The following is a 24,820-nucleotide window of genomic DNA, read 5'->3' as shown; positions in this document are numbered from 1 at the left end:
CCTAAGGCAGAGGTTTCCTGTTTAGCCTCAGATGAGCTGCAGGAGAACCTGTGTAGCTGCTATCACCTTCCTCTGTCTCTTTTCTCTCCCCTCCCCTTTTTCTTTTCCTTCTTTTTAATTAAAAGTTATCTCCTGCCCTGTGCTGTCGAGTCTATCTTGTGGAAAGAGATCCACATCTCCAGCTCTTGCTACCTGCACAGGAATGTTCCCAAACATCTGTATTAGAGATAATAGCATTGTCCATAATGCTACTCGAGGGAGCCCAAAAAAACTTGCTAAGACTGTGTGTCTACTCATGAACGAGCTGCTGCCCTCGCCCCAGCTGTGGGAGAGGGACCTGCCTTACAAACTAAAGTAAGTCTTGTCCTGTTTCCCTGGTCCCTTGGGGCCTTTTGGCATCCACGGTGCATGTTGCAACACGTGAACATCGTTTCCTTCCCTGCTTTTTGTGATGAAGTAGGTCCCCATGGAGCTGGGAGGCTGGGGAGGGAGAAGGGGCAGGAGCTGTACTTGTCTGTATTTGTGTGTCCAGTGTTGTTTGCTTTTCTTTTTGTTTTTAAATGCTCTGACCAATAAATCCATCCAAATCACCTGCTCTGTTCTCTAACCTCGCCCTGGCTGCTGGCATTGGCCCTTGTATCAACTTTCAGAGCTGTCTTCTCTGCCAGCCCTCAGCAGAGGAAGAGGAGACCGATAGCTGCTGTGCTTCATCCCCGGTGAGCCTGAACCGTAGCAAAGAGGGAGGTATCTCAGGGCCATTTTTAGTGCCCCCAGCTGCAACGCTGGGGCTGGAGGGGGCTCCGAGCCTTTGCTGTGCTGCAGGACTATGAGTTTCCGCAAAGCCTGTCCTGCCGCTGGCCAGCCCCCAGGCTAGGTCACAGCAGCTCGCCTTTCAGCATCTCCTCTCAGCCAGCTTTGCCAGGCACCCATGCTGGGTGCCCACTTAACCGGGGACTGTGGGGACATTCAGGGTGCCTTTGGCATGAGTCAAAGGCTGCCAGGTTAAGTAGACCGAAGAGGCCAGGCATGGAGGGCCCAAGTCACCATAAGGTCACAGTAATAGCACACGTAACCACACGCAAGTCACAGCTTGCCCAGCCAAAGGAAGACTTAAGTGACACATCTCTGCTCTCTCCACCCCACCTCCAAGCTCCAGGCAGGGAGGACAAGCAGATTCACAACTCCGGCTGCCCCTGCAGCCTGGCCTTCCCTCTAGCCCACCTCCGCTGGGGCCCGGGCAGCAACAGGGCAGGCTCGAGCCTGCAGCCACCCTGCCCTTGGCTCTGCTTACTGCGGTACCGGCACGGCAGTGGTACGTCTCCACCGTAACAGCTCTCACTGGTGAGATGAGCATGGTCATGGCACAAGGAGCAGCTCGTCCTACATCCTAATCACACTCTTCACTCAGGCAAATTTCTGCCTGGGGAATCTCTTGCTCCACCAGAGCAGGAAGCAGGTCCTGCTGCACACGTGCCCCATGTCTGCTCCAAAGCTGGGGATCTCGCCACACTTGGGACACGCGCCACTGGGTAACTCACCGTGACGAAGACTCCTCCTTCAGTAGCTTCTTCAGCTCAGGCGACACTTGGAGCAGCACAGAGTCAGGAAACTGCCCCAAATCCCCACCTCACTGTGGAAGAGAAGTGCTGCAGTCTCAGCAGAGCCCAGGGCCTCTTTCTCCCTACCCCCATCGTCCCATTGCTGCAAGAAGGGCCCTCTCTTGTCCCCTGGAAGTGTGACTGAGGCTGGACTGGGCACAGCCTTTGTCCCATCTGAAGCAAGTCGTTTCTGCACTGCAGGTTTCAGGATCCTCCACCACCCTGCTCTGCTCCCAGGGACATTACTCCAACCAAGCCACCACTGCTGCCCACCTCCTGCTCTGCAAGCCAGCCTTGGTGGGCACCAAATGGCTGTCCCACCACCAAGACCACCACTAACCTTGCTGCTGGGCACCCAGGGGCCTCCCACCCCAGCCTCACTGGCTCAGGGCAGCCAGCCCTGCTCCGTGCTGAGGGCTTTGGAGAGCTTCTTACCTAGTGTGGTCCTGCTACAACCCTCAGCAGGGCTGGTGGCACAGGCACAGAGGGGGAGCTGGCTACCGAAGGCTTATACAAGGAGAAGTGAGCTTATTTCCAGTTTGTACAAAACTGCTTTAACGACAAAACAGCTGCAAGAAAACTTTTGGTGTGTTTCAAGTACCATCCAAAAGCCTCGTGTGATCCTGTGGGACAGAGTCCTCTCCAGGCCTGGGTTCAGGCCCTGGGGAAGCAGGGATCACCCCCAGCTTGGAAGGGCAAGAGACTCTTCTCCGGCACCTTCTCCCAGTGCAACACTTCTCCAGGGAAGGGTCTGTCCTCGAGTCCACAAGGAAGCCTCCTTCAACACCCTCCACTAAGGACCATTTTCCTTCCATCTGCACACGTGTGCTGGAAATACGTCTGTGAAGTGCTCTGGCATTAAGGCTCCTTCTTGGTTCAGGAGTGCTCCTGCTGCCACCACCTTTCCCAGCACGGACGTTCTCGTTGCACCCCACCGCGAGAGCTGGGGGAGACGACAGCGGCAGACTCGTCGCAAGCAATGCTTCCAGACTGGAGCCAGCCCAGCCAAGTCCTTGAGACATGAGATGCGCCCTGCGAGGCGCTGACCCAGCAGGAGGGCTGGAGAAAGCAGAGTCCAGGCCTCAGCAGCTACAGGGTGAAGGTGCAAAGAAATACACAGCCAAGAGGATGAGGTAGACCATCACCAGCACAGTGCCTAGGGCAGAAAGACCAGTTTGGAAGGGGGTTATTTGCTGGAGCAGGAAGGGAGGTTGCATTTAAGCCCTTAAGAGGGAATAGCAGTGATTTCCCCCTTGGGAGCTGCTCCCTTTTCCCACCACAAGCCAAGCCCTGCTCTTGTATTTGGTTGCAGGGTGGCAGCTCCAGCCCTGGCCCAGCACCACCTAGATTGTCATCAAGACCCCAGAAATGGCTGAAGTCACCACCAGCCAGGAGCTACAGCAAGTGGGTGACCCCAGGGCTGTCTCCAGGAGGCCCCCTGGTCCTTGCAGGGAAGCTGGGTACATCTGGCGCCCCACAGCATTACCTTGGAAGTAGTCACACTTGCCATCCATGAAGATGTAGTTCATGAGAACCACACTGAACATGCTGGCATAGACGTGCAGGTCACTGAAGACCAATGTGAAGCTGGTGGGCTGTGAGGCAGAGAAAAGCTGTGTTCATGCCTGACCACTGACTTGCATGTCACCCCCCCCCCCCAAGCCCCCCCACCACAACATGTCCCTCAGTGTGGGAGCAGCATCAGCCCAGGGAGGAGATGTCTGATCCCGCTTCCCCCTGCAAGTGGCTGTGTTGGGCAGAGGGTGCTGAGCCAGCAGCAGAGATGATGGGGACAGCGGCTGTGCCCTTGCTGTGCCTGGGCAAGCACGTGCGCGTGGTGTGTCCCTCACCCAGGGCTCTCCTGGGCACCACTTACGTAGAAGATGGTGAAGAGCACCAGGATGGGTATCTGCAGCACGCACACCTGGACAGCAATACAGTTCCCGATCTCGATGCTGGGGAGGAGCAGAGGGGTCACAGACACCAAGTGCTAGATCTCCAGCCACAGGAGCACCAAGGATCTCACCCAGGGGCGAGGTCAGAGCCCCGGCAGCCCTTGGGGCGCCCCGCAGGAGATGGGGGACATTGTCCCACTGGAGCATCTCTGATTTCACTGTGTTGCAGCTGTTTCACAGCTCGGTTAAGCAGCAGTTTGTACCACCTGCAATGCCAGTCCAGCTTGGACAGCTCAGCTCAGGGTGTGGACAAGGCTGCCTTTGAGGACCAGAGGAGCAGAACCTGCTTCTGGCCCCATTTTCCAATGATTTTCAGTCCAGTCATGGCCAAGTACGAAGGCCACAGGGCTCACTGCCTCGTCATTGCTGCAGGCTGGAGCTGAGCAAAGGAAAATTCAGCCCCATTGTTGCACACCAGGGCAGGGGGACCACCCTGAGGAGGACAGCATCAGGCGCCGGCCCATCTGGGTCACCTCACTTCAAGCTTGGGTTGTTCTGCAGAGCGAACTGGATGCCATTGACGATTTCAGGCAGCTCGGGCACCATGGCCAGCACAGTGACCCCGATGAAGTACTGCCAGGGAAACGGAGGCATCAGTGCATGCACAAAGCCCCATCCTGGCTGCATGCCGCCTGCGTGCAGAGCATCTCCTCCCACCGAGAATCAGCTCTCAGCATCCCGGCCCTGCTGGGCAAGGTCGCCCATGGCCAGGGTGGCTTCCTGGCCCCAGAGGGCAGGTCTTGGCCCCACCACACTCACCTGGGAGGTGGTGGAGTTGGTGAGGATGGGGCTGATGTGCTCCGTGGCCACGTCGGCGCAGGCCGACATGCAGAGCGTGGACAGCAGGAGGATGACCAGCGCCCTCCACCGAGACCAATGGACCACTGCGCTGTGGTGGTGGCCGGGCACTGGGGGAAAGGAGCAGGGAGGTGGTCAGAAAGCCCACGTGGGCCTCCTGGGGTGTGGAGTGGAGGACTCGTCGAGCCGAGACGGGCTGGCACTCACTGTGGCAGTCGCTGATGTGGATGTTGTAGATGTGCAAGTGAGTTTTCAGGGTGAAGAAGAGGCCGATGAGGAAGGCGGCGGGGAGCAGCAGGGACACCGTGTACACCAGGGGCCTGCAGGACACAGCGCTCAGCCCCACACGAGAGGCCTTTGGAGGCCGTGGTGGCTCCACCGTGCCCCATGGGGCTGGGGACACCAGCGGCTGTCCTAGGACGGAGGGAGACGGACACTGCATGGTCCAGCCTTGGGACAAGGTGGGCACAGCAGTGCCATCCCCAGGCTGGGGGACACCCTGCCAGGGACCAGGCAGCACCCTGAGGAGCCACAAGCCAACGCAAGAAGATCCACCTCAACACGGGGACCAGGGCCACACTGGGACACTCACTGGATGTGGCTGTAGCAGAACGTGCCATTGTTCTGCATCTGCAAGGGAGAGTCCATCAGTGGGGTGAGCGCTGTGGCCGTGCCCCGGGCACCCGCTGCCACCCATCCTGCAGCACCCTTCGAGGGCTGCTGGTGAGGAGCCCCATGGGCTAGAAACACCCCCGAGCCCCACATCCTGGTACGGGTGGCCCTGGCATGGACCCACCAGGAGCACCGCGGTTGGGGGCTCACCAGGTCAAAGTGGCAGCTCTGGCAGAGGTAGTGGCCCAGCGGGTTCTGGGTGACGTCGTGGCACTCGCCGCACACCAGCTTCCCGTACACCTTGGAGAAGAGCGTCAGGGCGAAGACGCCTACCAACGGGAGAAATGGTGGTGGGCACGAGGCTGCGGCGTGGGACGTCCCCCATCACCCGCATCGCCCCCGGGGTGCTCACCTCCCACGGAGAGGATGAGCAGGGCCGAGCTGACGCCCGCCAAGTGGCTGTTGAACCTCTGCTCCTGGTGCCGGATGCCTCCTATCACCATGCACAAGCCCTTGGAGGGAACGGGGCCATCAGCACGGCCCCAGTGAGGAGGTCCGGGTCCCCCTCCCCACCGGGCTCACCGGGACGAGGAGGACGCAGCCCTCCAGGGTGCCGGCGAGCGCCGCCTTGACGATCTCCTCGTAGCAGTTGTTGCCCTTGCGGGCGCCCTTGATGAGCACCGTGATGTAGAAGGTGAGCTCCGTGATGGAGCCGAAGGTGGCGTTCACCACCGCCCCCGCTGCGAAGCTGCTCTGCACCAAAATGCTGCGGGGACGGCGGAGGGGGTCAGTGGGGGGCGGCAGCGGGGGGCGGCCCTGGCGTGGGGGGCCGCTCACCTGGCGATGGCCATGCCGATGTAGTAGGAGAGGGGCATGATGGAGAGCAGGGCCAGGGCAAACTTCAGGGGTGAGCTCGTCAGCCGGTTGCACCCGTCCACGTAGCCCAGCACCAGCGTCACCACCACCAGCGGCAGCAGGTCTGCGGCGGCCGTCAAGGACGCGTCCAAAGCATGGGGTGTTTTTTTGGGGGGCAGCACCTCGGGGAGGTGCCCGGGTTGGTGTGTCCCCCCCAGAAAAGAGGGATAAAGGATACTGACGGCGAAGACGTTGATGCCATCCACAGTGTACTTGTAGTAGTAGGCGTTCACGGCACGGTAGCAGCACAGGATCACCTCCGCGTCCAGCGGCACCTCCGTCTGCGGTGGGGCGGGGACATGTCGGTGACACCGCTCCGGGCGTCCCCCCCCCAGCCCCAGCCCCCCAGGAGGGCCCGGGGGCCACCCACCATGAGCAGGCGCCAGATGCACACCCGCTCCGGGGGCAGCAGCAGCACCCGGTGGGCCGTGCGGGCGCTCATCTTGGCCACAGGGATGAGGAAGATGAGGAGCCAGGCGACGAAGCAGACCAGCCCGTGGGCCAGCGCCAGCACCGGCTAGCCCAGGCAGAGCCAGGCCATGGCGGCAGCGCGCTGCTGCAAGACGGGGGGGGGAGGTGGCACTTTTTTGGGGGTGGAAAAACCCCAAAGAGGAGCTCAGCTGAGCTCCATCCACCCCGGGCTCCATCTGTGCTGGGTGCTCACCCGGTGGCCGGGGTCCACGGGGTGCCAGTGGCGGGGCGCTGGGCTGCCAAGCAGGGCCGAGGTCTCCTGGGCGCCGGTGGCCTCGGGGGACACCCGGGGGCTCGCTGTCACCTCCAGCCGCTGGATCACTTTGCTGAAGGGCCAGAGCAAGTAGCCGGCCAGGTCCCAGCAGAGCCGCCCTGCGGCGAGAGCGGTGTCGGGCAGGGATGTGGGGTGGGAGCCCGTCGCCCCCCACCTCGCGCCGGCTCAGCATCCACCGATGCAGGTGGAGACCCGCTCCCAGGAGGACCTACCGTAGGGAGCCGCCACCACGGTGAGCAACATCACGGCGGCCACCAGCAGGTAGAGCAGCGCCAGCCACCAGCCGAAGAGCAGCCGGTAGAGCACATTGCTGCACGTCACCGTGGAGCCTGCGGGGAGTGATGGGCCCCGTGTCACGACCGCTTTCCTCCCAAAACCCTGCTCAGGGCTTCCCCCAGGGGTCAACACCACTTGCCCATGGGCTTGGCCAAGGCAGAAGCGGCCGTGTCCCACCAGTGGCTGCGGGATTTAAGTGGACGCCTCCAGGCTTCGCCGCTGGTGGAGCCAGGAGCCGCTGTCTTCTCGGTGCCCAGTGGCCACCCACCTCCAGGGCCCTTGATGACGTCGAGGTCGGAGTAGAGCTCCTTCACGATCTCTGAGCGGTCCTCCCACGGCCGGGCCGTCACGTGGCTATTCCACTTCTTGAAGCCGAACTGGAGAGAGGGGAAGGGTGGGAGCGAGCGTGGGGGCCAGCACAAGGCGCCCAATGTCCCCTGCCCCAGCTGGACCGTGGTGGCCCCAGAGGGAACAACCCGGGGGGCTCCTCGCCATGCATCTCCATCCACGCCATCATCTCCGACAGCAGCCCGGGGCGGAGATGCTCCCCCCCAAGACGCCCCTGGGGGCCGCGGGAAGGGGGCCGGGAGGACCCACCTTGTAGTTGTTGGAGAGCTTGTTGGCCTCCACCACGTTCTCGGCCGTCAGCGTGGTCTTCCCCGGGCAGCTCTCGCATGCCGGCGCCTGGTCCGAGTGCTGCTGGCAGGCGCTGACTGCGGGCGAGAGGTGAGCGGGCTCTGGCCGGGGGGGGACCCCCCTGGCCCATCCCGGCCCCCGGCTTTGGGGAGCGACCTACTGGGCAGCAGGCGGGGAGCGAGGAGGCCGTGGGGGCGGGAGCCCGAGGGCAGGTCGCCCAGGTCGCCCAGGGCGTTGCTGATGGCAGTGCAGCGGCGGTCACAGAGGGAGCACCGCTGTGGCCCCCCGCCCCGCGCCTCCGCCTCCGGGGGGGGGGGGGTCTGCAAGAGAGGCAGTGGCCCGCTGGGCGCGGGGCTCCCCTGAGCCGGCGCTTGTCGGCCCCGGAGCCTCCACGGTGCCCGCTGGCACCACAGGGCCTTTGCGGCCTGGGGAGGACCCCAGGAGCAGAGGTTTGGGGTGCCGCCTGGGGGGGGTCCCACAGGTCCTGGGAGCCCCCAGCATGCAGGGATGCTCGGGGAAGGGGGGACAAGGACACCCCCCCCAGGCTTGCACACCCCAGCGCCATGCAGACCCGGTGCAGTGCCCTGGGGGGGGGGGGGGGGCAGGAGGGACCCCTCCAGCCCCTAGTGCAATGCTCAGTGACACCCCAGCATGCAACACCCTCCCCCCAGTGCAAAGCCCAGGAGGGACACCGCCCCGTGCAAAGCGCCCCCCCCCTCCCGTGCAAGGTCCAGGTCCCCCCCAGGGGTGCAACACCCAGGAGGGACCTCCCCCCCTCCCCGTGCAATGCCCAGGAGGGACCCCCCCAATGCAACACCTCCCCCCCTCCCTAGTGCAAAGCCCAGGAGGGACCCCCCCCCATGCAATACCCAGGAGAGACCCCCCCCCAATGCAACCCCCCCCCCCTCCCCGGTGCAATACCCAGGGGGAAGCCCAGGGGGAAGCCCAGGAGGGCCCCCCCCCCAGTGCAATGCTCAGTGCCACCCTGCCATGCACCATCACCCCCCTCCCGGTGCAATATCCAGCCCCCCCCGCTGCCCCCCCCTGCTGCAAGGCCCCCCCGGCGCGGCGCTCACCCAACGCCTCCTGCGTGTAGCAGCGGCGGCTTTTAACGGGCGGCGCCGGGAGCGCGCGCGGGGCGGTGCCGGGGCCCGGGGGGGAGGCGCGGCCGCGGCGGGGGGCGGCGGTGCAGCGAGCACCGGGGTGCGCAGGGGGGCGAGGCGGACAGGGCGCTGGGGTGCGCGGCGTATCGGGGTGCCAAGGAACCGGGAGCACCTGGTGCATCGAGGTGCCCAGGGATCTGGGGTGCGCGGGGGACCGGGGTGCAGGGCACCCACATGGACACGGTACCGGGGTGCACAGGGATCTGGGGTGCGCGGGGGACTGGGGTGCAGGGGGATCTGGGGTGCAGGGCACCCACGTGGACACGGTACCGGGGTGCACAGGGAGCAGGGTGCACGCTGTATCAGGGTGCAGGGGGATCTGGGGTGTGCGGGACCCATGTAGACACAGTACCAGGGTGCATGGGGAGTCGTGTGCACGGTGTATGGGGGTGCTGGGGGATCCAGGGCCCGGGACACCCATGTGGACACAGTACCGGGGTGCACGGGGAGCAGGGAGCACAGTGTATCCGGGTGCAGAGGGATCTAGGGTGCAAGACACCCACGTGGACAAGGTACTGGGGTGCACAGGAAGCAGGGCACACGCTGTATCAGGGTGCAGGGCACCCATGTGGACACAGTACCGGGGTGCATGGGGAGCAGGGTGCACAGTGTATCAGGATGCAGGGGGATCCAGGGCATGGGACACCCATGTGGACACGGTACCAGGGTGCATGGGGAGCAGGGGGTACAGTGTTTCAGGGTGCAGGGGGCTCCAAGGCACAGGGGACCCACATGGACAAAGTACCTGGGTGCACAGTGCATTAGGGTGCAGAGGGTTCCAGGGCACGGGACACCCACCTGGACACAGTACCAGGGTGCACACTGGACTGTGGCACAGGACACCCAAATGGACACAGTACCGGGGTGACAAGCCCTAGCACGCTGGCGACAGCAGCACAGAGGGAAAAGCAGGCAGGTGATTAAGGGGCACAGAGCCTCTTCCTCCCTCGCGAGGATGAAACCGCCGGGACGCGTTAAAAACAGCAGCTCCCATCCTTTCAGAGACGCTGCCTCAGGCAAGAGCCCACCAGCCCCTCTCGCCTCCGCTGCTAAACCAGGGCCAGGAAGCAGCTTACGAAGAAGCAAAACTGCTTTTTTTAGCCGCTGATGTTATAACGTGGCGCCACGAGCGCTGGCGAACCGTCACCTCACCGGGGCTGAGCTGTGGCCAGGGGTTGCCCAAATAACCAGCCGGGGCCCGTTCACAGCAATACCATTTGTGCAAAGATGATCTGGGCCCGAGCGATGGAATTAGGGCCTCAGAGCAAAACACATTATAGTGTGTAAAATGCTGCAGCTTTGGTTGCTTTAGCTGGGGATGAGTCAGGAAACAAGGCAGGCAGCCAGCTGGGGCAGGCGGACGTAAACAGACACTGTTAACACAATCCGGCACTCACTACCCCCAGGAAAGACCCAACCGCATGCTTGGTAAAACAAACCAATTTAATAAAGGGACAAAATAAGCTCTTTTGTTAACAGTCACCTCCCCGCGGAGATGGGATCTCCAGTAACATTCATTTCCTCTATACATATATACACATTTGGCTCATGCCAAAACATAGCGACCCGCCAGAGATTACAAAAATGACAGCACCTGGTTTGAGCACAGTGAAATGCCTTAGGCAGGCGAACCAAAATCCGGTACAAAAATACAGTACAAAAATATATTGTCGTAATAAAACTACTGCACACGGTGCATTCTCCACCAGCAAGGAACCAGTAAGATTTTCAAGTTCTGGATTTTTTTGGCAGTTTGCAGTGACACTAAGAGGTTCCCTTTTTTGCTCCCCGAGAATCCCTGAGGGAAACTGAGCCGGCACCCTCACCTGCAGCTCACAAGTCCTTGGCATCTCCGGATTTACGCAGTTTCACCCCTCTCTTTAAAAAAAAATAATTAACCACATACACTTCTAAAACCTTCTGGATTGCCTGAATTTGCAATGGATTCCCACCCCCCCCCCCCCAAAAAAAAAGCTTCTCAGCAATATTTAAGGGCCTATTCTTTGAAACAAGTGCAAGTGTTTTTCCCCAAAAGGGGACTCCCTACAAGCGGAGCACCCACTCACAGGGCCGGGGTTAACCGCCCGCGTGGGGTTATATGAGAACAGGCACACCCCGCTGCTGCCCGAGCTTTTAATAAAGAGACCGGCACTGCGACGTGAACCGCAGGCTGGCCCATGGTCCCAGGATTTGACTCTTCCTAAGGAATAATCCCTGCCACCGCAGGGGGCAGAGCCTAAGAAGCCGGAGGCTCAGAAGCTGGGCTCTGGCCACATGGCATCCACTTGCCCTCAGGGAAAAAAAAAAAGCCATTTCTGGCTTTGGTGAGGCAACAGGAAATTAGGGATGTTCCCGTAAATCCCTGGGACATAGCTGTATCCACCCTGGTTTCCTGCAGGGATGCTGAAGCCACATGCCAGCCTGCAAGGCCCTGAAAATAAGTTGCTAGCAGAAAAGCTGATGCGAGAAATAAAATAAATAAACTTTAAAAAGTTAAAAAGCAAAAGCAGGGTAACACTGTAGTACTCAATTCACCCACAACATCTTGTAACTCGTAAGACAGTCACATTTGAATTTTTTTTTTAAATCTACCTTATAAACATATACTGAAACTAGCAAGTCAGTTTTCTCTTTCCCTTATATTTGCAGTGGAGACACCTGAAACATCTAATGAGGTCATAAAATCCAATTATTCCAACGGGCAGGGATGAAAGATGTTCTTTCTGATCGCATATAATTAAATTAACCAAAACACAGTGTAAACTTACTAACTTGGCATCTGTTATGCCCACCTGGAATATCTTGGATCTTGTGAACCTGGCAGTAACTACCTTTTCCAGGGACTGTGAGCGAGCGGCTGTGTAAGCCCATGGGAGCTGCCTGCGGTCCGTTAAGCTCTTTAGAGCAGCAATGGCATTGAAGGGTAAATGCAACAGAAATAGCAAGGTTTTTGTTTTTTTGTTTTTTTAAATAGGATTCGTTAAGGTGAGGAGCCAGAAAGAGAACACCTGCCTGGAGTTCCTATTTAGATGCATTTCAACAGTGAAATATTTTAAAGAGTATCCTCCCAAAAACTATGGGAATTACAAACATTTCCCCTCTGTCCATAAAGCAGAGTTTAAATTATCCCTTTTCATAGTCCATGTTTAAGGCAACAAGTGTAATGACGCTGCTCAGTTCATCTCGTCAGAGAAGCAGGATCATTCTTCTTCTGAGCTGGAGTCTTGCTAGAGAAGTTATTCTCCAAAAATCCATAGAACATTGACTCCTGATACACCAAGATTTACACGCCTGCAAAAATAACATTATAATGACAAAACACAAGTAAGTTAAAGCTCCTATTTAAAACAAATCTTCATTACAAGAAAAACTGCCAATTCCACACATCAGCATTTTAACCTTTACGTAGGTATTGTGTTTCACCTTGAATTAAGTACAGCTCTTCCAGAGCAAAAAAGTCCGGACATTGCTTTTGTGTCAGTGCAGCTTTCACTGTGCACTCCGAACTCCTCTTGTTATGCCAAAAACAAGAGATTACAGCACAATGGCAGTATCTGTCTCCTGTTTATAAATAGCACAGGACTTTCAGCAAGAAGGCAGCAGGCTGGTTGTCTGGCCAAGGCCACTGCTCCACAGCATGGACCCCATGAAATTTTCAATCAGCACAAGACCAAAGAAAAGCACAAAACATTTCCTGTGCGCTCACGCGCACAAAACTTACATGATCTTGTAAAAAGGCTGCCATTATTTAAAATGAGTAGATGATTTTAACTCCATCAATATCGTTCTCTTACAGCAACTTCAGTTACAGTATTTCAAAACAGAAAGCTCCTGTTCAGATCTCACGCGCGGCGCAATGGTACATAACGTTCGACACTTACCCAAGCATCCCAGATTCTTTTGTCTTTATGATGTACAGAAACATAAGCAATGTATGGAACATGTTGTTTCTGCCCTGAATCCATGGGAAGAGAAAAGAACTTGGAACTGAAGTCATGTACAAGCAATCATACCAATATCTTAGATAGAATGTCTTAGTTGAAACAACTGTCATGTCCTGTCCTTATCTTAGGTAGAGCAGTACAATTTTTCCTTCAAAACTTTTTGCAAGATATATCTATATACGCACACACACTGCAGTGTGCGCCATGCTGGCCTGTTAAATAACTTGAGATGAGAAAAAACTACAACAGAGAGAGACATTGTGAAATGGTATTACAGCTTGGATTGCTGGGTTTTTGCCTCAATACTTACCCTTCAATTAGGCAAACACCAGAAAAAGACCAAACTTGTTTTTTTGGGAGGATTATCATCCTCAAATACCTATTAATGCTTTTTTAAAGAGCCTTTCTGAAATCAGAGATCAAGTCACAACCAGGGCTCAATATAAAGTTAAAATGTGCAGGAAAAGTCTAGTATTTTGATAGTGAGACCAGACATTTCCCTCCAAAAAATCCTATAGACAAGCATCAGGCTTGTTGGCATTGAGGAATAGCAACTCACACCAGAGCTTATAAAAATTAGGATTTTAGAATAAATCATCAGAAAATAAACAACAGGAAGTACTGCCTGGGTACTGACGTAGCTAAGTTAGGCACTGAAGCTATTATTTAGTAGCAGACAAAATACCACACAATGGTCAAAGATCAAGGTAACATTTGCTTTCTGCACTGAGCCAGCCTCCATATAAATATTCAACAGAAGTGGCTAGTTCCAAAAAAAAATTACCCTCAAATCAGGTCTGCTCAAGATTTCTTGCCAGCAGAAAAAAACTAACACGATCATACCTCAGGCAGATTGTAGACATGGCGGTGGTAGATCAGCTCATAGTGGGGTGGATTGATGTTGCTTTGGTAGATGCAAAATACATTTTCATTTGTAATGTCTGTAAATCAAAGTTTTTAAAGAAAATAGGGATTTTAAAAGTGGTGATGCGATCCAAGCAGTAAACAGCAGCTAAACAAGCAGTCCAGGAGTGCCAATACCTGGTTTATCTGGTGTTTGAATGAAGTGTTGTGAAGTGAAGGTTCTGCCATCAGGATATTTGGGGCTAGGTGGCAGTCTGGAGTCGAGGTAAGTGCAGAATATGTGCATAAGGATCTGTGCAGACAAAAACAAACCTCACTTTAATATCATTAAAAAGACTGAGGAACAAAGTGCTACAATACAGAGTCCGTTGTTGCATCATGGACTTAATCCCACTATGTTCAGAAGCCCAAGGCAGCTTAATACTTAAAGCACTGAATTCAACGGTCCAAGGCATGCCACTGACGGCAAGGCAAGTTTATTTTTCCTGTAAATAAAACAGTTTTGGTCACAACATGATAAAATGGTGCTGTATGTGAACTGAACTCCTGACAGACAAGTAACTTTATCTTCACATCTTACAGAATTTGGCAAAGTCGCAGATCTTAATAGCATATACAGGACAAACTACAAGCTATCTGATTTAATGCTGCTTTTGATACTAGCTGCAAGGATTTGGCTTAGAAGGGCACATCCGATCTAATTATAACTTTTCCAAACACTACACCTATCTAGCAAGTTTCTCCTCTCTCATCAAAAACGGCAAAACAAAATCACTGAAAAAACTTGAGCTGCCCATGAATCTTACCAGCTATGCCAAGATTTTGGAAGAAAGTCCTAGAACAAGTATCTTCTTACCTCACAGTGAGAAAATTGCAGCACTGCATGTTATATGTTTTAACCCTTACAGTAGAGCTCTCAACATTCTTTATGTGCAATGTGACCAAATTACTCTGTAATATGATACCTTATGTGTTCAATATATAAAACACAGTTTGTTTTGCAGACAAAACAAAAGAATTTCTATGGGCTAAATGCCCAAAGCCTCAAGAGGTCTGGTGGAAATCACTGCTTTATACTGCATGTAATGAGACTAACATTACTGTAAAAAACTCTTCATTTTGCATTTATTGTCTTGAGCAAGTTAATGCCAAAGCTTCAAGACAAATGTTTATATTAATTTCATCTTTTATATCACAACGTCCTTCCCAGAATCTTCAGAAGTTTAATACGTTGTCCAATACCACCTCTCCTAGTTGGTTTTGGTAAAAGACAATGAACTCAGGGTGTGATGTTCTGTGTTACGATCTTTAACACTTTCAAGCTGTTCAGCTTGCTATCTACCAAGACAGCCAGAGCTGCTTCCCAGCTAGTCAGTCCCAAATATTTAGTCATCTTCACAACTAGAAAATTTAAATCCTATTTCAAGACAGATTTTGTTCAGCTTTAGCTTCCAGCAATTCAATCTTTTTATATCTTTGTCAGCAAAGTTGTAAAGCTCTTACATACGGATCTCCTGTTTCTTCTTCTCCCCAGTAACTGAATATCTCTAGAGTGAAAAAAAAAATCACCCGGACTCTACTTTCAAATAGAGAGTTCAACTGAAGAGTCACACTGTAAAGCTTGTTTTCCACTCCCTGGATTATGCTGTGGCCTTTCTTTTAATTATTTCAGCTGAATTTTCAAGTCACTGTGTATACTCAAGTGCATTAATTGGCTAAGCATGACTACAAGTCTGATCTCAAGTAAGATAATGCAACACCTGCAGATTTTTCAGGAAACATTACTCAATTAGACATCAGACCTGCCACTCAATCTATGTTTGTTCCTCTATCTGCTGCAGCAAAGGAAAACTAGAAGAAGGAGGAAGGTTTTCCTTGCATTAGAAATTATGAGGTTTGGTTAAGGCAGACTTTTTTTTTTTTTTTTTAAATACGGTAAGAAAATTGCTCTAACAAGATCCCTATGTGTCAGGCTGCTCCCCACACAGTTTCCTGACTGACATCTCAGATGAGTCTAAATAAGAGGCTGGCCTAAGACTAAGACATGCAATTGCATTTTTGTGATCTGCACAATGTCCAATCCCATTTGCATTATTCCTCGCATAATTTCACTGACTACAATGGGATTATCAGTAAGTGAGGCAAACAGGATTTTGACCACGTTCCTCAAAAGACTTCTCTGCTATCACCCACAAAATCTGTGCTGAAAGACCCGCTTTAGGAAGTTATACCAAGCCATCTTTGAAAACTTACAGCACAGTCAGTGGGCAAGTCAGTGCCCCATTTACGGCCTTTGAAATCTCCTCCTCTGTTCCACCGGAATGAGCTCATGCATCCTCCCTGAGAGAGCTCTGAAAACAACAAGATTTATTCAGCTACTGGGGGTTGAAGGTGTAAGAAAGACATATTTGACACTAGCTTTGAGAACATCGCATGTATTTCCAGTACACAAAATAGGAAGAATTCAACTAATGAAATGCTTGTAAAGATATACATTTAGGGGAGTTGAGTTTACAAGGTAATTTTTATTTGTAACTCATGAAGGGATTAAATATGACACTTCATACCCCAAACTGAGTGAAATGGGAAATAAAACTTCTAAAAATATTCCAAGTCCCACATCATTATATTGCTATGAAAAGAGAAGGCTGGAAAAAATCTCTCTGCTACTTGAAAAGCAGCTCTCCTCCCTGCTGTGACTGTTTCAAACATCTTAACTGACGGGGCATCTGACGCCACCGACACTTGACCCAGCTAACTGAAATGTTTTAAAGTCAGTATGGTGACCACGTACCTTTGATCCTTTCAACCAAATACTCTTGGTTCGGTGTAATATCCAAATACTGCTCTATACCGTTCAGATTTGGAATGAGTGGAGCTTTAATCATCGCTGCCTCTTTCAGAGTGCTGATGCTGGCATGCAAGAAGAGCCAGCACGCCATCTGCGCCCACGACAGAACTTTGAACAGTCTCCCTTACAAGGCGTTAACAAATGCACTGTTACAAAGAGGAACTGGCTTTTCTGTCTCACTATTTGCTAAGCTCCTAGACAAAGTTAACATCTTATGCAGTACCCCAAATGCTCGTTTCCAATCCCAACGAAGCGCTAGCTGTCTCCCTTACACCACAGATTATAAACGCTACACAGCATTGTGCAGTCACAAAGGAGGACAGTCCCTTATCCGAAGGACTTGCATTCCATAAGAAAACAGAAACATAAATAGCGTGAAAAAGGGAAGAACTAACATCCATTTTAAAGAGCAGCAGGACAGCAGCCAGGTGGAGATGCGGCCAGTAACGATCAGTTTTTCACAGGCATCACAACAGATGCAGATCTTGAGGGGAGACTACAAAAAGGCCAAAAAAAGTAGGCTTTGTTTAAATGCAACATATCAAATCCTGCTCTTGGTTAAGGGGGATATACATGTGAGATGACAATGGAAGTAGTTCTTTCAGAGTTGTACCAGCTCATCAGAATGTTAAAAAAGAAAGAAAAAAAAAAGAAAAAAAACTGCACCCCAAAAAAGATAATTTCTTCTAATGCTCGTAGCTCTCTAAAATCCACTCGAGATTGTCCTCCCCAACCCCAACTAGTGCTACATCTAGTACAAATTATCTTAAATGTAAATGATTAATAGCCTATCTGAGATAACAGAATTATTTTAGGTTAAAGAAAAAAGAAAAAAAAAAAAAAAGCACTTCCCAGGTCTGTGGATTTAATATTATTTCAGTCATAACGAGACTTCTCAGTTCTTCACAGTATTTGCATACAATGCATCACATCTAAGTTTTCATAAAACGTTTTGTGGCCTGACTGCTTTGAGACCAGATAGTGGGTAACAACTCAAGGAAGTAACGGCAATAGGTTTTTCAGGAACTAGCTGATTTTAAGGAAGAGTTTGGAAAGACATGTACTAATGTAGACAGTGAGAGCTGATAGGCAGCTATCCTTGCAATGTGCAATAGTTTTCTGACAGTTTAAGATATAATAAGGATGCTAATCTGAGCCTTTAACTCTCCAGGAATAAATTCAGAGAAAACCAGAGCTTAAAAATTGTATATTATATTAGCATCAGCAAGCCTTCATCAATATTTCCAGAAATCTTATGAAGAACCCTTCCGGTTTAATAAAGTGCATTACATGCAGCAAAGATCACACAAATTCAGAGAGGAAATAGACTTGTTTTCTATAGTACCTATTCGGTGCCCTGCTATGGGGCAGCCCTCCACCAACCACCACAGGGAACCCCACCGCTACTCTGTCATCCTACCTCCAATCTGCATTTCTGGGTACCCCATTCTTCTCAGCTGAGTGCTCACAGACTCAATCTCTTGTACAAGTGGCACTAAAATAGTCTCATTAATCCACTAGGAAAGAGAAATGCAAAAATTAAAGAGGTTAGAAGCAACAAAAATGTGGGAAAAAAATGTTAGTTTACACCCTAGTCATCATCACCACCATTACAATCACAAAGGAGCTTAACAACAGAAACTTTGAAGCCAACCAGGAAGGAAAAGCAACTAAATTAGAATATCCGTTTAGATAGGGTTTAATGACTCTTTAATACCTTCTAAAGCACCAGAAATTCAATATAAAGGATTTGGGAAAACAAATCTCCAGAAAGCATTGATAAAACTTTTCTGGACAATGAGAAAAGGGGTATTCTGAAGCACTGCACACCATTCATAAAGATAATTTAAACTTTCATGGGTCCACTCCCTCTCAAATCTGTTTCAGGAAATCAAGGGTCTGATAAACACAATATGTGATACTTGTATGTGACAGGATATGGGAACTGAAGCCAAGCTGCCTGCAGGTTTATGAACAGATGCTTAAGGATCTGGTACAGAACAGTCATAATCCAAAATCTCATAAAAATCTTTACTTTTCAGTCACCCCACTACTTAAAAAAAAAAAACAAACCAAAAGAACAACAGCTACATGCATGGTAGTTGCTATGACTGAAGGGGTAATTCAAAGTTAGACTTACAAATTATTTTGCCATAGCACGCAATTTTATTTCCTTTGCTGTAGTGATTCCTGCTCCTAAAACCAAAATTTTCTTTTTGTTTTTTATTGTGCTCCTCAAGACTGTCAGAAAAAGTCAACGGGCTGGCACTTTCCATGCTTTACTTGAGCCCAGGAGAATGAGTTTGAAATACAGGAGAAAAAAAACAATTCAGAAATTTGGGTTGTAGAAAGAAAAAACAAGTCTTATCACATCCACTGCGTGCTAAGATGCTTTTGTCTCCATTCGAAGGTGGGTGAACTTTACAATTGTAAAGTCTTCAGAATACAAAACACCTAGGTCAGCAAGTGCAGAAGTTCAGGTTGAAAATGTGTCTTAATACTTGTTACAAGCGTGCTGTTTTAATCTCCTTGTCCAAGCCCACCTTAATCCTCAAATGGACTCAAATATGCAATTCTTTTCACTTCCCTAGGTATACATGGGGCATTGAGGTACTTTTTCATTCTGCTGTACCTAGTCCAACAGCAAGGACAGGCAGTCTATAGGGACAGGACTTACACTTCTGAACCTAGCGGTCCAGGAATCCATGTGATCAAGCTGTCGTCGATTCACAATCACCCTTGCCCAAACCTATGGAAAGAACATTATTACCTACATACAGCAACTTAACAGAAAACCAAGACAGTTTTTAGGGCCTAAGATGTTTTCTGATCCCAACCACAGCACATAATTCAAATTGCATTTGTCCCAGCACTCTCATACATCTACTGGCTGTATCATCTGATTTCTACAGCAGCTTAACATACTAGACTTCTACTTTCTTTTCACAGCACACCAAATCTCGCATGAGTCCAAATTCGCAGCTTTGAGCTCCCTGCTTTATGAGGATAAAATTGGTCCAAATTGTAGGATAGATTAAAGAGGTACTTGAATAAGAAGCTTCATTAAGTTAACGTATGAAATAAAGAAAATGCATCAAATTTAATTAAAGCTACATTAATGACATTCCTTTGAATCAGACTTATTCCAGACACAAGTATAAGGGAGAATGTTTTACATACCTTCAACTATGTGACCATGGCAGGTGCAGGCCAGTTTCCAGTCAATTTTTGTGTCACAAGTTTATTTTACCCAGAGTACGAAATGGTAAAAGAAAGTTCCGCAACTGCCATTCTCGAGTTTAACTCATAAAGTCTGTCTATTCTCAGATTACATAGTAATATTAAACAACTTCAGATAAAATATTTCTGAAGAGTTGGCCAAAACAACAGAAGGGTTTCCTGCTTTCCACCGTGGCCCGCACAGTGAGTATCAGTGAATTACAAAGACCACAGAGCAAGAAAACCTGAAATTCTCTCAGGAGCCACTTTTCTACCTAAATACAGGTATCTTGCTCTCCAAGGGAGAAATCATTTTCCCATATGAGAATTCATCTCTCTCTCTTTCTAATATTGTTGATGGAGCTCAAGTCCAACCCTTTGCATGAAGCTACATGTTTTAGAGCCCTGTTTTTCCCTTTTGGCCCCTTTGGTGCTGAACTTACTTCTTCTGCAGCCTGCGGAGAGCTCAGATAAGCTTCGTCCTTGTTCGCTGATGGAACTTGGGACCTGCAAGCCAGCTGATACTGGAAGTTTCTCAGCACCTGTGCTTGCTCTACTAAGCAACGGCTGTAGTTCCAAAAGCTGGAATCTGAACTTCCTGAAATGACATTAAACAGTCACGTACAATTAATCACAAGAATCACAGAAAGGAATCACAGAAGCAACAGTACAGACAAAATATTCCTCTCATCAAGGTGATAAAGCCCACCATCTTATCACAGTCCACTACAGCCAAGAAATGCTACAGATAGAATCTATCAGTACATATTTCCATAAGACTTATTCCTTGGGCCAGTGACAGCAGCATATTTCTATCCAGTAGAAGGAGACGGAGGAGAATTTTCTGAAGCTCCTCAGCCACAGAGATGTGTAGGAATTACCGCATTCTGCCTCATGTCTTAATTACTCGGTAGAAGACTAAACTGGTCAGCAGCCACCTTTACCAATTTCAAAAGTGATTACCGTATGTATGAGTTACGTCTATTCACTAGTACTTCAGCAGCTCTCTGTCCTTGCTGGAATCCTTTCCAACTTTGCTCATCCACAAAAGCAGCTCTCAAATAAAACCAACATCCTCTCCTTGACAAACTTTTCAGGCCAAATAAAGTTATTTACCCAATTGAAGTCTACGCTGTTTCTCTTCTTCACTTCGAAGGTACTTTTGCAGCGACTTCAGGTCTGTGATTTCATCGTCTTGACCAATACGGGAATTACACAGAATTAGTGAAGAGCGGTAACGAGCCCTTAGCCTGCTGCTTTCCACTGGTCCAATGCTTGTGGGATATGGTGAACCAGTAGAAGGGCTGAAGCTGGAAAGCTTTGGGGAACAAAAGCAAACAGTTGGGTCACATGAGGAAGATAAGAGTTCCATTTTGATTTTATAAACTATGTGAATTGATTGACTCAACAAAAAAGAATTTACTGCTCTGCTGATGGCTGCTACAAAATATACTCTGGTTTTGGGGAGGGATTTTTGTTATTTTGTATTTACATTTTAGTTTCTTATTTTTGCTTTGGTCTGAAACAAACTAGCTACTCTAAAACAAATAAATTAACACTAGGGAAAGAGGATGAATACTGACAAGACAAATTTTCATCTGCTCTGCAAATGCAGCAAACACACACACGACCCTCCAATAGCTTACGGCACAACACGAGGACATGATAAGTAAATCCAAACCGTTCCCCTTGAAGCCACCTTGGTCATTACCTTACTGTAGCTGCTGCTTGGTGAATAGGTTAAAGCACTGCTGTAAGAAGCACTGTTGCTTGACGGAGCCTGCAGCTGAGGGCTGTACCCCACGATACAACCAGATGCAAACTTTGGACTGGCCCTGGGGGAGCGGGCTGGGCTGTAACTCAGCACACTTTGACCCTGGATTGTAGGAGAAGGCGTAGAAGAAGGGACCTTCTTCGCTGCCAGCTCATGCGGTGGAATTATCTGTACCGCTGCAATAAGCGGAAAAACACAATTAGCACTGTAGATGCAGCAGCCCAGAACTCTCCTCCTCACTTTAAATACACAGCAAAACACATACACACAACTCTATCTTAAGGAAATTCTATGACGCTAAAAAGATTATTCTAGTCTGACCCCTAGAGAATTCAGCAGCCAACCCCACTGACATAAAAATCAGAAAACAGACACATGATCACAATTCAGTACAAATTCTACAATCTAAAATTTCAGTTAAATGCTACCAGGCACTTTACACAGCCTGGGGTAATTATTTAACTTATTTGGTTGGCTGCTCTGACTGCTTCATGCATCTTTAGCACATCTATGTCTTAATTTACCTGCGCAAATACAGACATTACGCCCTTGAACTTTGGTGATATAACCCTACTCCCTTCTGCTGCCCTTTTTCTAGAGTCAGCCTAGTAGTACGTAATACACTGTACCAGCATTTTGCTGTCGCTGTATTTGTCGGAACTTTGTCAAGTTTTTCCTATATTTTACAACTTCATTTAGACATTCAAAAGCTGTCAGAGTGACTGCTCTCTAGTTTGTTGTTTTCAGACCACACAATAAGGTCTGCCTGACTCTTTCTAATTTCCTCTCTTCACCCAGTGTGATATTAGTAGGATATCAAATTCAAATACAAACCTGCACTCTCTGCCTTGTTCTCAGTCTCATGTATAGATTACAAATTCCTTGTCCAGCTTCACAAAGTTTGAGTCTCTCTCATTGCCCTTTAACAGTCCACCATCCTGTCCTTTATCGTTGCTTGTTTCCTCCCCAGTTCTCCCCTCAATCACTCATTAATTTATCACTGTATTTTGAACTTTAATATGCTGCAGTTAATTCATCCTACTGCTTTTGTCAGCTCAGGTAATTGAGAACTCACTTCACTAAAGATTCATGGACTTGAGAAAGATGCTATCTTTTTTTCTTCTTTTAAAAAAAGACCATAGGTATTATAACACCTACCTGCATTCTGCATCCCTAGAAGGATCTGCTGCCTACGAGTCATGACCAAGGTAGTTGGTGCCATTGTGTATTTGAAGTACATCCAAAAATCAAATAAGGCATTCAGGCTGAACAGGGATGCAAATGCAAGCTCTGGAACAAGCAAAAAGGTTTTAATCCTGCTAGACAGCATCAGCATGAGTAATAGCAAAAGTAATTTATTTGGAAAAGCAGGTTTATACACACATCAAAAATAGGTTATTATCAGTGCTACCAATAACTGCCAGCCTGAGCACAAATGTAAGACTTCTGAACCTTTTTATGCAAGAACCATTAGAGATTAATTTCCTTTCATATTGAAATTAATGTGTGTGGCTAGAAGTGTAAGGTATTTTCCAGACTAGATACAAACTACTGCAATCAATTTTCACACTATTTATCAAGTGTCTTCTGCCAAACCTTCTGTCACTCATCTGATTTTGCTCTCACTCTTCCTTCTTTTCATCCTCTAATAGTATTTGATACAGCTAGTTTTGAGCCTACTCATTTGAAACAAACTTTGATTATCTGGAAATCTCATGCAGCCCTACAATACAACGCAGCCCTATAATCTCAACTATTCCACACAGCCTTACTGCACACACTAAACAGATCTAGGGTATGAAACGAGTTCTTCACACCCTTTCATGAGACATATTTAAGACAACCGTTAAAATCCTCTTACCTGTCACTAAAGTGATGAAATTCCAACAGTACCAAGAGGGATAGAGGGAAGCAAAATGAAGTTTTGTTTTGCTTTTTTAAAGCTGCCTTAAAAATGCCTTCTCCAGCAAGGAAACTGAAGGCTGAAACCTTCCCTCCTCCCCAAAACTAATTTACATGCTGTGGCAACTCACCGATATACCACAGTGGCCAGTATGTGATGTTGCAATACGAGCTTATAAATTTTCCAGGCCTGAAAAGAAAAGCAAAAAGTTATCAACTTACAGTAATTGGGTTCTGGGAAATATTTAAGCATATACAAAGTAGGACGCTTTACTTATTTGAGTCAGATGTAACAATCAACATACATGTCAGCATATATCATCCCTGCAAGAGATATATTAAGGAGTCCCCAGGCCCAGACCACTTTCCGCTCCTCAGCCTCCTTCCTTATCTTCATGGTCCGGTCAATGAGGGAAGCTGCTGAAATCTGTTCTGCTGCCATTGTCTGTAACACGAAGCAGAGAAAGACAAAAATTGAAAATTTTTATACAGTAAGATTCTCACTCAGTACAAGAATTAAGAAAAAACAATAATCAAAAACAAATTATATAAAAAGACTTCATCTTTAGGTACCAATTCTTGTGTGCTGTTTTAAAAAAAGAAACACATTCTTTTTACCAGTAAAGAGAGGCAACGTTTCTCTTATAAACTCTGTAAGCACTGTCACCTCTTTACAGTTCAACAGTGTCCGTTTTCTCCATTGGGATGCAGAGGAGAGCGCCAGGTTCTGACTGCGCTTTTGAAAAATAACATTCTTCGGAACGTCTAGGCAACACTGCCTTCTCCGAGCGAGGAAACCAGACCGAGGAAAGACCTTGCAGCTTTCCTACCGAAAATACCTCCTCCCAGTTCAGCACGTACTATGACACTTTCAGACTGCACAGCCGTCTCCTTCTATCAGCTCACTACAGCTCAATACCCTCCACACACTGCCTCACCTTTATGCCCCCAAAAGCCATACACGACAAAAACAGCACTTGTGACTTTTTCTGCTCCTCCCATCACCACAAGAAACTACCATGCCTTCCCCCAGCCGCACGTTTAGAAACTTCTCAGTACTTCATCGCTGAATACGAACACAAACCACGTGCTTTCTGGGACAAACAGTTGTAACTATTGTCAGTTCAGTTCAGTTGTAACTGAACTAACGGTACTCTGTACCAAAAAAAAGAAAATCACAGTGCTCCCCCCCCACACACCCTCCCCGGCCTCCCCACACAGACCCGCTGCCGCTCACAGCCCGCCCCACACGCTCCCAGGGCTCGCTGCCAGCCGCTGCCCTCCCGCAGCCCCGGCTCCCCTCCCAGCCCACCCCGCAGCCCCAGCAGGCGCCCAGCCAGGGCAGCGGCACCCCCGCCCCGCCCCGCCCCGCCCCGCCCCGCCGCCGCGGCCCAGCCCCGACCCCCGACCCCCGCACGCCGCCGCCGCCGCAGCCCTCACCGCAGCCGCCTCAACGCCTGCGCGAACGGCCTCGTCGCGCAGACGTGACGTCACAGGCCGACGCGACGCCCGGCGCGGCCGCCCGGCGCCACGGCGACGCCGAGGACGCTGCGGGCGCTCGCGCAGAC

At 50.1% G+C, this 24,820-nt stretch overlaps 1 protein-coding gene and 1 pseudogene across 5 annotated transcripts; both read right to left on the bottom strand.

Annotated features, from left to right (window-relative positions):
• Positions 1 to 2,158: 2,158 nt before the first annotated feature.
• Positions 2,159 to 10,548, bottom strand: LOC112995614 (uncharacterized; annotated as a pseudogene).
• LOC112992175 (transmembrane protein 209) lies at positions 10,128 to 24,742 on the bottom strand. 5 transcript variants are annotated; one of them, XM_064503990.1, is made up of 16 exons: positions 24,693 to 24,742; positions 23,558 to 23,697; positions 23,384 to 23,442; positions 22,509 to 22,640; positions 21,288 to 21,526; positions 20,693 to 20,894; positions 20,020 to 20,174; positions 19,035 to 19,106; positions 17,778 to 17,874; positions 16,301 to 16,480; positions 15,760 to 15,857; positions 15,010 to 15,051; positions 13,684 to 13,798; positions 13,486 to 13,583; positions 12,580 to 12,653; positions 10,128 to 11,989 (listed from the first exon to the last, which is right to left on the bottom strand). In XM_064503990.1, the coding sequence occupies exons 2-16, from the start codon at positions 23,692 to 23,694 to the stop codon at positions 11,935 to 11,937; spliced, it is 1,755 nt and encodes a 584-aa protein (XP_064360060.1). In that variant the 5' UTR covers positions 23,695 to 23,697; positions 24,693 to 24,742; the 3' UTR covers positions 10,128 to 11,934. The 5 variants fall into 5 exon arrangements, with proteins under 5 accessions (XP_064360060.1, XP_064360061.1, XP_064360062.1 ...); XM_064503991.1 differs by lacking the exon at positions 24,693 to 24,742 and adding an exon at positions 23,920 to 24,402; XM_064503992.1 differs by lacking the exon at positions 15,010 to 15,051.
• Positions 24,743 to 24,820: the final 78 nt, after the last annotated feature.

This window comes from Dromaius novaehollandiae, unplaced genomic scaffold, assembly GCF_036370855.1.
Source record: "Dromaius novaehollandiae isolate bDroNov1 unplaced genomic scaffold, bDroNov1.hap1 HAP1_SCAFFOLD_37, whole genome shotgun sequence".
Lineage (NCBI taxonomy): Eukaryota > Metazoa > Chordata > Aves > Casuariiformes > Dromaiidae > Dromaius > Dromaius novaehollandiae.
Note: the sequence above shows the minus strand (reverse complement) of the source record. Positions and strands in the feature narration are given on the sequence as shown.

What these genes read in the sequence shown, in the direction of transcription:
- LOC112992175 (XM_064503990.1), bottom strand. Translation starts at nt 23,694, where the DNA reads ATGGCAGCAGAACAGATTTCAGCAGCTTCCCTCATTGACCGGACCATG. An exon ending in GGACCGCTAGGTTCAGAAGT is followed by an intron (nt 17,875 to 19,034) that starts GTAAGTCCTGTC and finishes TCTCTTTCCTAG; the next exon opens with TGGATTAATGAGACTATTTT. An exon ending in TCAAACACCAGATAAACCAG is followed by an intron (nt 13,584 to 13,683) that starts GTATTGGCACTC and finishes TTTGATTTACAG; the next exon opens with ACATTACAAATGAAAATGTA.